Here is a 16,720-nt window from a genome sequence, read left to right on the forward strand (position 1 = left end):
ATGAGAATTAATCAATCAATCAATCAATAATAAAATCACAACAATGACAGAAAGAGAGAAAGAAAAAAATATAAAGGTTCCAAATTGATGAAAAATAATTCAGCGATAGAAATGATGATGATTATGATAATGATAATAATGATAATGATAATTTTTATGATAACTTTTCATTTATCCACATTATATTTAAATGTATTTTGTGTGTGTAAATGATGAATGATGACAAAATTGGATTTTTTTGCTTGTTTTTCCCCGTATGGAATCAACAACATCAAGTCAATGTAACAAGTATGTTTTTGTTCAAAAAAAAATAAAAATTAAAAATTGAAAAAAAATTAAAAATTCATTCAAATTATCAATGAAAATCATAATCAAACAATAATTGTGTAATGAATGTTTATGTGTGTGTGTGTGTGAAAGTGTATAAAAATAATTAAAAATTAAAAAAAAAATGAATTATGAGATGAAATATAACAATGATGATGATGAGACCGATTAGATTTTTTTTTTCGTTTTTTTTGTGATGGCATCGATTATACAAAAATTATGAAAAATTTCTGGCACTCATTTTGAATTTTTTTTTTCGTTTTTTCCATTTTTTTTTTGTTTGTTTGTTCAAGTAATATCCTTAAAATGGCTGTTCTAATATTGATAAAGTTTGATAAGATTTAAATTGAATAAAATGGATTTCATTTTGGATAATTTTTAATGCTTTTCAGCTACTACTGTATGGATGGATCCAAAAATATTACCAGAATTTCGTTCGAAAAAAAACGATTATCTACATTAAAATCTTCAAATTCTTTTCAATGATCGCCACTACAATCTCCAGTTCCAGTTGTACATTCTGTACCACGATGTCCAATATTACCACAATTATAACAGGATGCTGATGAAGTTATCGATGTTGTTGATGATTTATCATCAACTAATAATTGCGTATGATGTAAACACATTGTCGGACCTGTTGGAATAACATTCGTACCGGTTGTAGCATTTCGATCGACAACAATCAATGAATTTGGAGGTGATGGTCCAGCAGCAATCAATGGACCACCAGCCAGATTGGCTGTCGTATACATTGAATCCAACTTTATGAATTGCTGTCCGATCTGAGTTGTTGTTGCTGTTTGTGGCATAACCTGTACAACTGCAGGTTGAGGTGGTAATTTATTACTTGACACTGAGGATGCCGGTGATATTGATGAAGGTGATGGTGATGATGATTGTTGTTGTTGCTGTGATTGTGTCGATGATTGTGGTTGTGGTGAACTCATCTTTAGCATTGCAATATTCTGTATAACAGCATTAGTCGCATTTGATGGTATTGGTGGCGGTGGTGGTGGTGGTCCCGTCGCTGTAAAAGTTATATTGGCACCCAATGGACTTTGTATAAATGGAATATATTGTTGAGCAGGTGCAACTTGAGGACCTAAATGCGTTACAGCTGATGTAGGACCACCACCAGCATTATGATGATGATGATGATGATGTTGATGAGGTTTGTGACCACCGGAAGTACCTGATTGATGATAACTGTGATGATATTGATGTGCTAGATGAGCAGATAAAGCATTTGCTTGCGTAGATGGCTGCTGCTGAGCATTGGTATTAGTACCTCCACTGTCATTACCAGTAGAACCGGCCGATGGATTAGCTGGCGTGGTGGCTCTTGGATGATAATTCGATTGTTGTTGACCAGATGATGGAATTACAGTAGCCGATGTTGCAACAATCGGTACCGGTATCGTTGCATTGGAACCAGTTACAGCAACAGCAATTGGCTGAGCGGGAACTGGAACCGCTTGTTGATTTGCAACAGCCGCTACGGCTGCTTGACAAGCTAAAAATTGTTGTGCACGCAAATAATTGATAATATTATAATAAAGCTGTTCAATATCTTTCTTTTGACTGGCCAATAGATCACGTTGTTCATAGGTAAACGCAGGATGATACATTGCCATCGTTAATAATAATAATATTTCAGAAAATAAATCATCAATATTCTGATTTTTAGGTAGATAGATTTGATCGACTACTTGACAAATATTTTCATGTGACAATTGTTTTCTTATAGCATTGAATACAATTGATGAACAATGACTATTACTTGGATTCATCAGACACAATGATATTATCAATTTAGATCGTGATGGAAAGCTGGCAATGTTTGATGATATATTTTGATTCGTTGCGGCCATCGTTGTCAGTGTTGTTGTTGTTGTTGTTGTACCGATTGTTTGTTGTTGTGATTGATCAACACTTTTGGCAATTATATTATTTGAATTTGTCAATTTGCCATTATCATTATTTTTATTCTCATTATTATTATTATTATTATTATTATTATTATTATTATTTGTCGGTGTTGTCGTATTTGAATCACGATTATTTGATTGTGATGATGCTGATGATGTTATCGATATGGCCGACGAAGATGACGATGTAGTTGTTACATTATCATTTTGCATTTCATTATTATTAGTTATCACCGCTGCCGGTATCGTATTATTAATAATACCATCATCATAATATATTTGATTATCGGTAGTAGTACCGATTGTAGTTATTGTTGTTGAAACTTTTTCCAATAAAAGATCACATTTACAAACAGTATCTAATTCTTGAAAAGTGTTTGCTTTGATTTCTGCATCTCTAAATGAATTATAATCACGTTTGACCATATCTTGTATGACATTATCGAAAAAACGTATTTCCAATGGAATGCACATTGAAATTAATCCACAAACCATTTCAATACGTTTAGCTCCGGATAGGCTTTTAAAATATGAAAATATTTCCTCTTGCTGTAATGGTTTCATCATTATGATAGGTGATGATAATGTTGTCAACGGTACTTGATGCTGTTTAAAACAATCGTCGTCTTCGTTGCCTATCTGATTACTTTCGTTGTTAATAAAATTATTTTGATCGAAATAATTATAATCTTTCATTCAAACGGATAAATTATTTTTCAACTATTGAAAATTGAAAATTCAAGATAAACAAAAAATTGATGACAACTAGAATAGTAAGATGAAAAAAAAGTCATTCAAATATATGTGAATGACCAGAATGACCTATTGAATTGGAAATAAATATTTGAAAAATTATTATTAATTTTTAAAATATAAAATATATGGCTATAGCTTACTTTGATGAAATTTCCCAAAATTTACTCTTTTTTTCTTAATCAAATAAATCAAATGATGATAATGAAAAACATTATAAATCGAATCGATTAGTTTCAAATTATTATGAATATAGATAGATGGATTCGAAGACCATATACGATTGTTGGTTTCTTTTCTTTTTTTTTGTATCAGTCGACTACAAATTACAAAAAAATCATTATCATTATATTAAGAATTTCCATATATAAAAAAAAGAAAGAATCAAATTCAGATCAGCAACAATAACAAACAAACAAATTAACAACAACAATTGTCGTTCTAATTGATCATCAATATATTAATTGCTTTTTTTGGTTAATTAATAAATAAATCATCTATAGATTATGAATCTCGAAAGAATAATGATTACACACAGTGAATTTTTTGGTTAGAAAAAAAAACAACAACAACAAAACACACAAAGTGATGATACTGTTGTTGTTGTTGTTGTTGTTGGAATATATATATATTTTTTTTCTTTGGAGATGGAGATAAATGAATGGAATGAATTGGAAATAATGAAAAAAAAGGGGCTGCTTAATAATTTGAGAGAGTGTGCGTGGTGTATAGGTGGCGCTCAATGATACAACCGATCAACACCATCATCATCATCATCATTATCAACATTACAACCAACGACGACGAAAGCGACGATCACGACAATCGAGCAACAAACAAAATGGTTTTTTTTTAATTTGTTCCCGATAGATGGCAAAACAATCATCATCAATGGATCGATTTTTTTTGAAAGGAAAATGAAATTCAATAATCATTATTAATACACAAGAAATAAGTAATTTTATTTCAAAAAATTAAAAATTTTTATTCGATTTCTTTCTGTTGCCTGTTGGTTTTTTTGTTTCATTTGGATTGATTTGTTTTCGTTGTTTCGGTATCATTCTTGATGCACGACTATAAACATCATTGATAGCGAATGGATTTGATCGTACAAGATAATCTGGATCAGTTAGAATTGTTTGCATATTCAATAATTTTTTCTCTTCAACAGCAGTTTTTGATTTACGTTGTTGTGGTATTCGTTGATCTTCACAAAGTATTGGATTATTAGCATGTTTACCACCACGTGGCATTGGTAATGAATATTTTTTACCACGAATTCGAATTGGACGTTTAAAATTTATATGCATTTTTACCGTACCATCTTTGTTGATTGTAATAGCAACACGTTTTAACGTTTGACAATTACCACAATATTTGCAGAATTTCGTGGCTGTCGATGGATTAATTCGGCAACATGCATGACATCGCATTATATATTGTCGTGTTTGTCGAATATGTAGACCATCTTTTGGTGATACAACATTCAATCCCATTTGCATGAGAACATTTTGCATAGCAAAATCACCCGTTATACATGCTACCGTCAATTCATCATCATCGTCTTCATCTTCATCGAATTTGATACCCATTAATTTATCACGAATTTCCTGAAAGTTTTCCTCTGTAATCCAACCATTATCATCATCATCATCATTATCATCAACTGGTGGACCATCTGTTTCAGGTTCATTTTCCGATTTGATTTCATTGATTTCTTGTGTTTCATTTTTATCGATTGAATCAATAATTGCACCATTTTTAACATCATAACCAAACAATTCTAAATCTTTTACTGTCAAAGAATTTGAATTTGATGATTTTGTTGGCAATATTTTGATATCGGGATTTTCTTTCAAGTTAATACCTTTATTTATTTCTTTTTCTAGACGTACGGTCAAAGCTATCAAACGGATATCGGTTTTGGATAGTTGATTAAAATCGCCAGTTTTTTTAGCAAAATAGGCAACAAATTTAATATCTTCATCAGTTGGTTCACGATATTTTAATTCATATGGAAGAATCTGTAATGATTCACGTGTTTTTTCATCTTTGATTTCATTGACAACATCATTTAGTGTATAAATTGTTTCACCATAATCCTACAATTAAATGTGAGAAAAGAAAATTCATTAGAAAAACAAATTTGATTAATAAATAAACCTTAATTAACCTGTAATGGACAATTGAATATAAAGGCACCGGAATCGGCAACAAGATGTTGAACTTTTTTCTGTATCATCATCAAAATCAATCAATTTTAAATTGTTAACATAAAATAAACCAAAAAAAAACTGAAAAATTTGCTCGAAAGAATAGCCAACAATGATTCTTTGTATCACGTGGTGGATCTATGTATCCAAAAAAAAAGTATTCATAGAATAGAATAATGCTACTACCATAATGGCGAATAATTTGCTACTATCATCTGTTTGCCTTTTAACTAAGTAAAGTAGCGGTTCACTGTAATATAACATTGTATCTCACACACAGAAGAAATGTATCCACGAAAAAAGGAGGAGGAGGATGAGGAAAAAGAATAATGTTGAAAACAAAAAAAATGGATTGAGAAACGCGTCTGCAAAACACACACACACACATACTCAAATCAGTTATATCCACTCAGTGTATTTGATCCTTGAGATATTGCAACAAGACGACAAAAACGCTATATCCAATATGTGACTGTATAAAATAATTTTGGACATTTTAATGTTCCACTCACATTTTCATTCATTCATTCATTCAATCATCATCATGATTCATTGAAAAAGTGGATCCTATGGACATCAATTCAGACACTAAAACCTGCAAAACACACCCAAATGCTAGAATTTGGGCCAAATTTATTCAAAAGAAAAAATCATTTCCCATTCAACAATCAGATTTTATTCTTCTTCTTCTTCTTCTTCTGCATTTACAAGATTCTTTGAAGAATATCGAACAAAGACCTTTGTATTTTTTTTTGTAAAATCTATCTTCGTGTGTATGAACAGAAAAGTAAAAGAAGAAAAAAAAACGTCAATAGCCACGAAAAAAAAAGATAATTTACAAAGACAAATTATCCTTGATGTTTGTATTTGGTTGATCATAATTTTTTTGTTTCTCTTTTTCAACTAAATTTTTTTTTCTTTTTTACATCATCACCATTTCGAATGGTGGCACAACCCAAAAAAACAAAACAAAACTACTATATTTTGTCATTAACACATTCATTCAATATAGCAGTGATACAATAATATTAAATCGAATTGAAACAATTATCATCAAACGTATTTCCTTTCAATGGAAACGAACAACAACAACAACAAATTCATTCGATTAAATTTTTTCTAATTTTATTTTATTGTTTCAACTAAATTAACAATCTAATCATGATCAAAGATTACAGAATTCTCAGTTCTCATTTTTTTTTGTTTCGAATCTCGAATTCTTGTTGATCCAGATTTTTCTGGCCATTATGATTCTCAATAACAAAATTTTGATTTAAATTTTTTTGTTTGTTGTTGTTCACACACACATCCATTCGATATATTTTATTTGACTTTTTCAAACACACACATGCATGCAAATTCAATCATGGCCGAAGTAAATAATAATAAATCTTTGCTGTTGATCAATGGACAACAGCAACCAACATCTCATCAATTTAGTGATAATTTTATCATCAAAAATAATAATTCTTGTCCTGTTGTTCAATCATTTCAAAATATTGATAGAGAATCATTGTTACGTTTAGAAAGTTTAATTAGTGAATTTTTTCTACCAATTACCTGTAATGAACGTAAACGACAAATTGAACAATCATTAGCAGAATTTTCCAACACACCAAATTCATGGCAATTATCATTTGTTTATTTTGAACATACATCAAATGAATATACAAAAATGTTTTGCCTTACCGTTATCGAATCATTTATTAATCAACGATGGCATACATTATCAACAGATATTCGTCAATCATTTCGTAGTTCATTATGGAAACATTTGTTTGAAAATCATGCTAATATTACACCGGCAATTCGTAATAAATTTTGTAAAATATTAGTCACAATTGCCCGTTATGATTGGCCTTATCAATATCCGGATTTTATGTCAAACATTCTTGAATTATTAACACCTGATCCTGGACAGAATATATTACATTCGGCTACATTAATTTTATTGGGATTAAATCTACTTGGAACAGCTGTTGAAGAATTATCATCAAATAAATCCTATCATCATAATCATTTTACTGGCACAATTGAATTGGTCAGAATTTTGCAATCACAATTACCAAACATGTTGCAAGCATTAACATTATTGTTAGAATCAATTATTTCCAAACATGTTAATTATTATTCGGCTACACCACCACCATCACCAACATCGATACATAATCAGAATAGTAATAGTAGTAGTAATAGTAGCCGAAGTAATGCCGGTAGTCCACCGAATATTCTTTCACACATCACCAAATGTAAGTGTCATTATTTCAAACATACAAACAAACAAAAAAAAACTTAATTTTTTTAATTTCAATTCTGTTTTTTTTCACAGCCAACGATACATTAGGTAATGTCTTTCAAATGAGTCTAAAAAAAGGATTATTACATTCCATACCTGAAATGGACCAAGAATTTGTTCATCTTACATCACAGATTTTTGTTTGTCTATCACAAATTATTGATTTTATGCCTGTAAGCTATTTTCAATCAATCAATTCTACATTATTATCGGCTCTTTATGTTTTGGCAACATTTGGTTCAATAAATCCATCATATAATTCATCAAAATTAGGCCTGATCTCGATGAACTGTATTAATGAATTAATATCAAAAGTATCAACATTTGATTCGGAAGCAAACGAATTCATTTACAATGTATTTCATAATACATTTATAATTTTACAATTAATTGTTTCATCATCGTTAAAATCACCGAATGATGGTGAAACAAGATTCGATGAAATTGATGAAGATTATTTGAAAAAATTTATTGATTTTTTAAAATTATTTATCAGTAATCATTTGGGTCGTTTTGAAAAATTTATATCATTTCCAACAAAAGATTTTCTTCAATTATTATTTGAATTCACTACAAAAATGTGCCATTCATATGAATGTTATCTAATGTTATTGGATACATGGTCAGTTTATTTTGATTATCTTGAAAATTATATTAATCAAATAACTGGTAATAAACATCATAAAGATAAAAGATCAATAATGGATGAAAAATTCGAATCAATCAAAGAACCTATATTATCGTTTTTGTTGTTTATTTTACGTTCCATACAATATAGTTGTAATCATGATTATCTTAAACATTTAGATGATCAAACACTTGAAGATGATAGTCGTACAGAATTGCAAAATTATTTTTATCGATCGATTGAAATTGTGGCTAAAATAGCTGATATTTATCCAGAAGAAACAATCAGTTATATTGATAATTATTATAATGAAAAATTACAGAATCTATATTATGGTCTTGAATTCTTAGTAAACAACAATAATAAACCTCTATCATCATCATCATCATCATCATCATCGATGATGATGGTGAATGGAAAATCATATTGTTCATCACCTACAAATAATCATAATCATATTCCAATCGAACAATTAAAATTACATTTAGAAGATTTTATCATTACACTTCAGATGTTTTCACGTTTTGCAAATTTTTTTATCGACATACAATTTGAAAAATATTTTATTCGTACTAAAATGAAATTTGATAAACTTTGTGAGATTTTACATTTTATTGAAATACATAAATTCGATGATGATCTTCATGGACAAACCACAACAACGAATCCATTGTTAAGCGAATTTCTTTTGCTTAAAGCACAAATTATTGCTACGTTTAAAGCTTATATCGTATGGTATCAACAAGTTTGCTGTGCCAGTGATAAACATTCGATTCAATTAGCTCAAGCAATTGATCATATAACCATCATAATCAATACTTGTTGTTCGATTATCTGTGATACAAATAATTGTTCTCAATCATTAATCGATCATCAACATTCAATTACAGCCAACAGTGATTTACAATTGGCGCGAATTTCAAAATGTTCGGATGCAAAAAAGAAAATGTTTCATAGTGCAGCATTGACATTGAATACATTTTCAGCAAATGTTCGACCATCGTTTGTATTCAACTTACAATCTGTACAACGACTTTTTGATCAAAATTTTCAATCCAATCTGCTTCAATTAAACGTTTCGGACAAAGGAAAATGTGAATCAATGCCACCGCTTGTTGATAAAATTTTAATTTCACAATCAATTTCGAATTTCTTGATTTTACCATGGTTTCAACTATCGAATGAAGAACAAAATTGGGAACGTCGTTCCATATGTTTTAATATGTTTATTGGAAATTTTTTGCATTTATTCAACAATATTGATCTTGATGATTCGAATCGTATCATTGTTACAACAATTCAAGATAAAAGTATTGATGAAACATCCAAATGTCCAAATGTTTATTGTCGATCATTGTACATATTAAAACAAGTGATAAAATCACATTCAGAATCTCCCTTGAAAAGTAAACAAATGTTATTAATCAGTTTAAATTCATCATTAGAAGCATTCATACAGCTGTTGGCACATAATCAACTATTAAATTCGACCATTATCGGTTGTCAAATAACTAAACATATCCTTGCATTATTCATTGTCGTATTTAAAGTTTTATTATCACGTATTCATACGGATTTTGTCGAAAGAACTATACAGACATTGTTGCAGATTATAAATCGTCATAATTTTATGACACCGATTTCTAGAGATACAAATTTATCTCAAACGAATTCAAACACAAATAATAGTGAAACATGGCCTGGTTTAAGGGTGATAATTAAATTTTTAAAATTATTAATTCTTGTCATTGGACAACCATCGTTGAATTCATTTATCCGAACAATATTACCGGATATTATTGATTTTGCTGTGATTCGAATTCAAACAACTATGATTAATTCAAAATCACCAATGACAATTTATTTTAAAAATTCAACCGGATTTCATTATGATATATATCATAAAATGTTAAAAGTTTATTATCGTTTTTTGTATGAGCTTTTGCTCAATAACTGCCGTTATTTTTTTCCACAACGACTTAATTCAATACAACAACAACAACAGCAACTATGTACTGTGCCAACAACAACAACATCACCGATTAAATCATCAAACGATAATTATCATGATAGTCAACAGCAAAGACATTTTGATTCGATAATGGAAATTATTGGCGAATCATTTTTACAGCCAGAAAATATACATTTATTTCGACAAAATGTTGATTCATTAGAATCAATGAATCAAAAATTAAAACTATATGAACGTTTAAATTTTCGTGAAAAATTCTGGGAACGATTTCTATATTTATTTATGCAAACATTAAATGATCATTCATTGGATCTTTTACAAGAATCACTATTTACCATTATATTTCATATGGCTCAAGTTGATTTTATACAATTTTATGAATCATTTATGCCTAAATTTTTATCAAATCTATCACGTTTGAATGATCAACAGCGATTAGAATTGATGACAAATTTTAAAATAGAACAGCAACAACAGCATCATCATCTGACACATCAACAACAAATACAGATTGATTTTCCAACATTTAGTTCAAAATTAAATCAATTATTATGTAATGTTCGTTTCTTTTACAAGTGCAATAATTAATATTTTATGTTTTAAAAGGGGGGTATGTATTCTATTGATTTTCTGTAAGCAATTAAATTAATCAATTTTTCTTTTTTAATTTATAGTTTGGATGTGTTTGATCATCATTGTAATTGTGGAGACATTTTTTTTTAAATGATATTTTTTTTTCTGTAATTTCTATAAAATTCTTTCATCTTATTTTTAAAAAACTTTTTCTTTCTCACTCTTACAAATGCTGCATTCGACCATTTTACAATTTACATATTTTGCATGAATCTTTCTCAGAAATTGTGATCAATTTTTTTTTGTTCAATTTTGATTGAATCATATTTGGTAGATTCATTCAAATTTTATATATTCCTGTTCATATTTTTTTTTCTGTCGTACAAATTATTATTTATGAATGAAAAACAACAGATGTACGAATCGTTTTTTTTATTGACTCGTAATGATTTGTTAAAAATTTATGAAAAATTAAACTTTTTTTGAATAATTATTTTTATTTATAAATTTTTTTTCTCGCCCATCATTATGCGCTAAAATCATCTTACATCATTTGAAAAAATTTTATTAGAATTATTAAGAATTGTTGTTTGTTTTTCCAATGCAAATCATTTTTTCCAGCTAATTTATTTGTGTAATCTAATTTTTGGGTTTCGATGATGATGACAGCGGTTGACGGAAAAGAATTTTACGCGATTTAATCGTTGAACCTAAATGTCGTTTCCAATACCATAGTGCAGCACCGATCACGCCCAATACAAGCAAAGACTGTCGAAAATATTTTGAAAATTTTTTTTTTGTTGTAAAATGAAAAAGTATTGATTTTTTCAAAGATAACTTACGTCAATTAATAATTTTTTACGTTTATCATGTTCGGGTTGTGCACACCATGCTAAAAATGTTGTCACATCTTTAGCCAATTGTGATGCTGTTGGTGGTGTACCATCTGAATATTCTACTGCTTCATCATACAATGCTTGAGCCATTGAAATAGCACCACCGGGGAAATACGGATTAAAATATTGTCCTTCACCGACAATAAATCCGGCCGGTGGTTCTTGATAACCAGTTATCAACGAGAAAATATAATTCTCATAGCCATGTCGTGCAAGCACAATATAACTCAAATCCGGTGGATATGCACCATTATTGGCAGCACGTGCAGCTTCTTCATTCGGATACGGTGATGGAAATGCATCGGATAGTTTACCCGGTCGCATGAACATTTTACCATGTTCATTTGGACCATCTTGTACTTGTATCTTGATTATAGGATATTTTTAATAATTGAAAAATTTAAAAAAATAATGATTACCTCTTCGGCTTCAGCACGGGCTTCATCTTCTGTATGTGAAACACCAATCAATTCACGATAACGAACAAATTTAAGGCTATGGCAAGCCGCACAAACTTGTTTATATACCTCATAACCACGACGAATTCTGAAAACAAATAGCTAATTTTTTTTCAATTCGCTTTATTTTAAAAAGAAAAGAGCTTACGCTTTATGATCAAATGATTTGAAAATACCATAATGTGGCCACGGATAATCAGGTGGATGACAATAGATATCAATAGCTTTAACCGATTGATGTAGACTATAGATTAAACCGACAGTTCCAGCACCAAATACACCGGCCGTAGCCAATAGAATTTTTCGTTTATTATTGGCATTCGTGTAGGAGGAGACATTGTTCTTATAATCACAAAGAATCAATTACAATTAAAATAATCATAGGTACAGGAACAAATACCTTTTGATTGACCAAATTAATCGATTTGTTTTTTATGTTGGCCAAACATTTCGATGATGAACGCGATAATATGGATGCCATTGATCAAATTTGATGAATCGTTTATCAATTATAAATGGCAGAAAATTTTGATTAACAAAAAATAAATTATTTTAAATCACCTGGATCAAAATGTCTTCCTCACTATCACCGATTTTTATTCAATAAAATTTATAACACCGAAATTTATCCGTGTGGACGACACTACAATTTTCATATGTCCTCTACAACAGTGTGAGAAAAGAAAAAAGCTGACATCGATGTATATGTGTGTGCTATTTTAATTTGATCAAACACATAGGGTTCATTTAGCCATTATGATTGGAATAATTTTTTTTTTCATCATTCCAATTGCGATTATAATTTTTTTATTCCATACACCTGGCATATTTTTTTTAATTCAATTTAATATTTAGTAAATATTTCTTTATAAAAAATCATGGCCAGACTTTTCTTCAGATGATTGATGATTTTAATCGTTAGCTTTATTTTTATTTTCATAAATATAAATAACCAATTTTCTATTTCCAAAGAATAGCATTGTGAATTTTTTTTTAAAAAATAGACAAAAATGAAATATGTTAATAGTAATAATTCCATTTCATCATTGGTTTCAACACATACAAATACAAGTAATAATTCTTCATTTGAAGAACTTGTATCAAAATTATTCTCCTGTAATATCGTACTTGTATTGACCGATAATGCCAAACAATTTGTACGAAATTGTTTTGACAATGTAACATTTGCATCGATTTTAAATCAATTCGCATCGATCGCAAATCTTCATTGTGAGTTTTATTATTTCTTTAAAGAATTTCCATTATTGAAGAATATATTTTTTTCCTTTCAAAAGTGACAATCCGTGATCTTAATGGACATAATGCCTATGCACTAAATAAGATTCGGTTTAGATTTTTTGATATTGATCAATTTAAAAATCGTCCGAATGGAACACAGCTAAAAAAACTTCATTCCGATATTATATCTTCCATGTCAAATGCATATTTAATGCAACAAAATGATGATGATAATGGTGATAATAATTTTATGAATGAGACACCTTGGTATGATATGTGGAAAAATGTCTTCATCGATACGTTAGAACCAACCGAACATGATTTTATCGGTACAAATTGTGGATGTTTTTTCGTGATAACCAAAACTGAATTACCTCATTATAAAGTTATTTTTGAACGTCTTTGCTCATCGGTCAGTAACAAATATCAAATTTTGCTTTTATTGATTGTCTCATTGATTGACAGGTGAAACAAAATTCTACACTTCGTTTCATTCAAGCAGATTTTGTTCGATATTTTATTGTATTGAGTGATCAGATACTTGATTCTCCATTATCACCGAATGCCGATGAATTCACTAAAACGTGTCAAAATCTAAAGCTTGATTTTCCAAATTCATTTGTTTTTTATATCGATGTAAATGGTGTATCATCATCAAATGCCCGTCCTGATGATCCATTCAAATCGACGACTGATGCAATTGGTAATCAAATACCCGACGTGATTAATGAAAACATTATGGGTGATATAAATCCTACCGATCCTCTCAGTGTTGTTTCGGAAACAAATAACGAGAATTCCAAATTTTATCAAGAACTTCAATCACAGCGCCAACAAAGTCATCAACAACAAAATAATAGCTCAACAACAACACCTTCGTTACAATCACGTGATATTATTAATGATTGGCTATCTCATTTGTCCATCCATGATCATTTAAAAGAGTTATTAGATTCAGTTTCAGAAACTATAGATTTCATGCTTAGGTATATTTTATGCTTTTCTTGTTTTTGAAAATTTACTTTGTCTGATTCAGATAGTTTTTTTCGTTAACAGAGAATTCATATCCAAATTTCTTGTTCCATGGGCTGAACGGCAAATCAAAATTCTAGGTGAACTAATCGCTCTACGTCGAGGTTTTCGCAAAAGTTTATTCAGCGCTACAAAATCATTGCTAAGTAATATGTCTTCATCGACTGTTGGCCTGTCAAAATCGCTAGGAAGTTCCGGTGTTATTTATATTCCTGATGCTCAAGAAATGCAACAAAGAAAATTGGCCGATATTTGTATGATATTTAATATCTATGAAATGGCTCACAGTCTTTATTATGGTGCTAGAAAAGATTTTCAATCCGAATCAGCATGGATATATTATGCAGGTGCTTCGGAAATGAGCGCGATTTCTTCATATTTCCTTCATAAATATCAACACAATCATATGGAACAGGCGATTACAACATATCTTGATCTTTGTCGTACGGTAAATCTAGCTACTCGAGCAACCATTTTGGCATCCGAACTATTATGCCAATTACATCGTTATGATGATGCGGCCAATCTTTACATTCGAATGACCGGTGATGATTCTGATCTTCGTTCTGCTTTATTTCTTGAACAAGCATCCAAATGTTATTTATCTGTGTCACCAAAATTATCTTTGAAACGATCATCAACAAGTCAAATATTATTGAATGCAATCGAAAAATCTTTCACCGATGATCGTGTCAGTACATTAGGTTGTCGATATCGTAAAGCAGCATTCCACTATATATTGGCTGGTCATCGTTATAATCGCTGTGGTTTGAAACATTTTGCCTTGTTTTGTTATCGTCGTTATAATTATCCCAATTGGGAAGCGGCATCCGATCACGTTAATCTAACTGTTGCTCGATTATTTTTATCCATAGCATCGACAAACAATTTTCGTAAACAAGCCGAATATTATCAAAAAGGATTGGAAATTTTGAGGAAATTTTCACACAAACAACTTTTTTTCAATGAATTTTTACGTGAATTGAAAAAAATGTCCAATAATTGGCCAATCGATTCCAATGATACTGTTCAACAGTTGCAACAAGTGCAATCATCTAATCTATACGTTTTAGATATTCCATACATTGATCGGATTGAATTCAAATCACCTGATTCGATACAATTGGGTGAAAAAAGTCCGTTGGTACCACGGAAATTGATTCGAACCACTTGTTTTGTCGGGGAAGAAGTGCACATTCAATTAATCATTATTGTTCCATTCGAATTGGTCATATCAAACATTTCACTTATACCAGATAAACCAGACCATATAACACCGGTTGTTCACATCGAACCAATAACTATTAGACCAAATGAAAAAAATCTGCTTGATCTGAAATTTATCGCAAATTTCGAATCTGAATTCTCATTTATTGGTCTCAGTTATCAAATAGATGGATTAAATTTCAAGAATCTTTTCAAACAAAAAACACAAAACTTATTGGCATTTGTGTCGATACATGGGTTACCATTGATCATGTTCAACGTTCACTTTAATGAACTTCAATTTGGTATTAGGGAATGTCCAATTGAAAAGCTTTTAACCACTAATCGAATCAATATTCCTAAAAAAGTATATGGATCAGAAATATTAACGTTTGGTATTACATTCGAAACGAATGTTTCTCATAATGAATTGAATTTGATACAATTGAGTACGAATACAAAAGATTTTTATGAATGGAATTTGAATGAATCAAACGACGAACGATTCGAAGCTCATTACATAATCAAAGATTTAAATCAACCATTGAACTTATCGATGCAAATACCGCCAAACATTAATGAACATATTGTCTATTTTAAACTCAGCTATCAATCACCGGATGGTCGTAATCGAACCGTTATTCGAGAATTATATTTCGAAGTTATACCTTGTATTGAAATCGAAATGTTTCTATTTGATCAAGTGATTACATTGCATAATCTTAGTCAGACAGAATCTTTAGCCATCTATGATGTTACTGTTGGTGATGAGAATTCATCAATCATGCCGTTAAATCATTCTGATTCGAATTGTGTACTTATTCCGATCAATTTAAGCGCTCATCTTCTAATACAAAAATCATCCATACAATGGGTACTTTATGGCAATAATATACAGGAAAATAATCGTCATGGTAAAATCAATCTGATTTTATCATCATTGTCAATACAAGTTTAAAATTGCATGTTTTGTTGTCGATTTTATCAATTTTTGGCCTTTAATTTTTTTATTGTCACAATTATAATTATTATATTGAAATTAGTCTTTTTTTATAATTTAACTTGAGAATTATTGATATAAGCGGATTTTTTTTTATTTAAAAAAATGATTAGTTCCAGAAACAAAATACATTTGATAAAAAATTAAATTTCAAAAATGACATTTATTTTACTTGTTATGTGGAAATAGTTTTGTT

General features: G+C 29.8%; 5 protein-coding genes across 5 annotated transcripts; 2 read left to right on the plus strand and 3 right to left on the minus strand.

Moving 5' to 3' along the window:
* Positions 1–133: 133 nt before the first annotated feature.
* LOC113797418 (uncharacterized) lies at positions 134–3,619 on the minus strand. Its single transcript, XM_027347789.2, has 2 exons — positions 3,155–3,619; positions 134–3,080 (listed from the first exon to the last, which is right to left on the minus strand). The coding sequence occupies exon 2, from the start codon at positions 2,952–2,954 to the stop codon at positions 807–809; it is 2,148 nt and encodes a 715-aa protein (XP_027203590.2). The 5' UTR covers positions 2,955–3,080; positions 3,155–3,619; the 3' UTR covers positions 134–806.
* Positions 3,620–3,945: 326 nt separating this feature from the next.
* Positions 3,946–5,367, minus strand: LOC113797421 (RNA-binding protein NOB1). The gene is made up of 2 exons (XM_027347791.2): positions 5,185–5,367; positions 3,946–5,113 (listed from the first exon to the last, which is right to left on the minus strand). Exons 1-2 carry the CDS (start codon positions 5,254–5,256, stop codon positions 3,986–3,988), a joined length of 1,200 nt encoding a protein of 399 aa, XP_027203592.2. The 5' UTR covers positions 5,257–5,367; the 3' UTR covers positions 3,946–3,985.
* An 87-nt stretch (positions 5,368–5,454) lies between these two features.
* ebo (exportin ellipsoid body open) lies at positions 5,455–12,547 on the plus strand. The gene is made up of 3 exons (XM_027347782.2): positions 5,455–7,473; positions 7,554–10,730; positions 10,795–12,547. The coding sequence occupies exons 1-2, from the start codon at positions 6,573–6,575 to the stop codon at positions 10,706–10,708; spliced, it is 4,056 nt and encodes a 1,351-aa protein (XP_027203583.2). The 5' UTR covers positions 5,455–6,572; the 3' UTR covers positions 10,709–10,730; positions 10,795–12,547.
* Positions 11,243–12,726, minus strand: Cyt-c1 (Cytochrome c1). The gene is made up of 5 exons (XM_027347798.2): positions 12,448–12,726; positions 12,196–12,389; positions 12,009–12,135; positions 11,536–11,955; positions 11,243–11,461 (listed from the first exon to the last, which is right to left on the minus strand). Exons 1-5 carry the CDS (start codon positions 12,526–12,528, stop codon positions 11,333–11,335), a joined length of 951 nt encoding a protein of 316 aa, XP_027203599.1. The 5' UTR covers positions 12,529–12,726; the 3' UTR covers positions 11,243–11,332.
* Positions 12,727–12,843: 117 nt separating this feature from the next.
* Positions 12,844–16,672, plus strand: l(3)76BDm (trafficking protein particle complex subunit 8 homolog l(3)76BDm). The gene is made up of 4 exons (XM_027347783.2): positions 12,844–13,277; positions 13,343–13,698; positions 13,752–14,272; positions 14,343–16,672. Exons 1-4 carry the CDS (start codon positions 13,058–13,060, stop codon positions 16,480–16,482), a joined length of 3,237 nt encoding a protein of 1,078 aa, XP_027203584.1. The 5' UTR covers positions 12,844–13,057; the 3' UTR covers positions 16,483–16,672.
* Positions 16,673–16,720: the final 48 nt, after the last annotated feature.

Source organism: Dermatophagoides pteronyssinus, unplaced genomic scaffold, assembly GCF_027571235.1.
Source record: "Dermatophagoides pteronyssinus isolate colony J.1.1.1.1 unplaced genomic scaffold, Derpt_VIB-CSIC_2022.12 sq0002, whole genome shotgun sequence".
NCBI lineage: Eukaryota > Metazoa > Arthropoda > Arachnida > Sarcoptiformes > Pyroglyphidae > Dermatophagoides > Dermatophagoides pteronyssinus.

What these genes read in the sequence shown, in the direction of transcription:
- LOC113797418 (XM_027347789.2), bottom strand. Translation starts at nt 2,954, where the DNA reads ATGAAAGATTATAATTATTTCGATCAAAATAATTTTATTAACAACGAA.
- LOC113797421 (XM_027347791.2), bottom strand. Translation starts at nt 5,256, where the DNA reads ATGATGATACAGAAAAAAGTTCAACATCTTGTTGCCGATTCCGGTGCC. An exon ending in TATTCAATTGTCCATTACAG is followed by an intron (nt 5,114 to 5,184) that starts GTTAATTAAGGT and finishes ATTTAATTGTAG; the next exon opens with GATTATGGTGAAACAATTTA.
- ebo (XM_027347782.2), top strand. Translation starts at nt 6,573, where the DNA reads ATGCATGCAAATTCAATCATGGCCGAAGTAAATAATAATAAATCTTTG. An exon ending in TCTTTCACACATCACCAAAT is followed by an intron (nt 7,474 to 7,553) that starts GTAAGTGTCATT and finishes TTTTTTTCACAG; the next exon opens with CCAACGATACATTAGGTAAT.
- Cyt-c1 (XM_027347798.2), bottom strand. Translation starts at nt 12,528, where the DNA reads ATGGCATCCATATTATCGCGTTCATCATCGAAATGTTTGGCCAACATA. An exon ending in TTAATTTGGTCAATCAAAAG is followed by an intron (nt 12,390 to 12,447) that starts GTATTTGTTCCT and finishes TGTGATTATAAG; the next exon opens with AACAATGTCTCCTCCTACAC. An exon ending in GTAAAAAATTATTAATTGAC is followed by an intron (nt 11,462 to 11,535) that starts GTAAGTTATCTT and finishes TATTTTCGACAG; the next exon opens with TCTTTGCTTGTATTGGGCGT.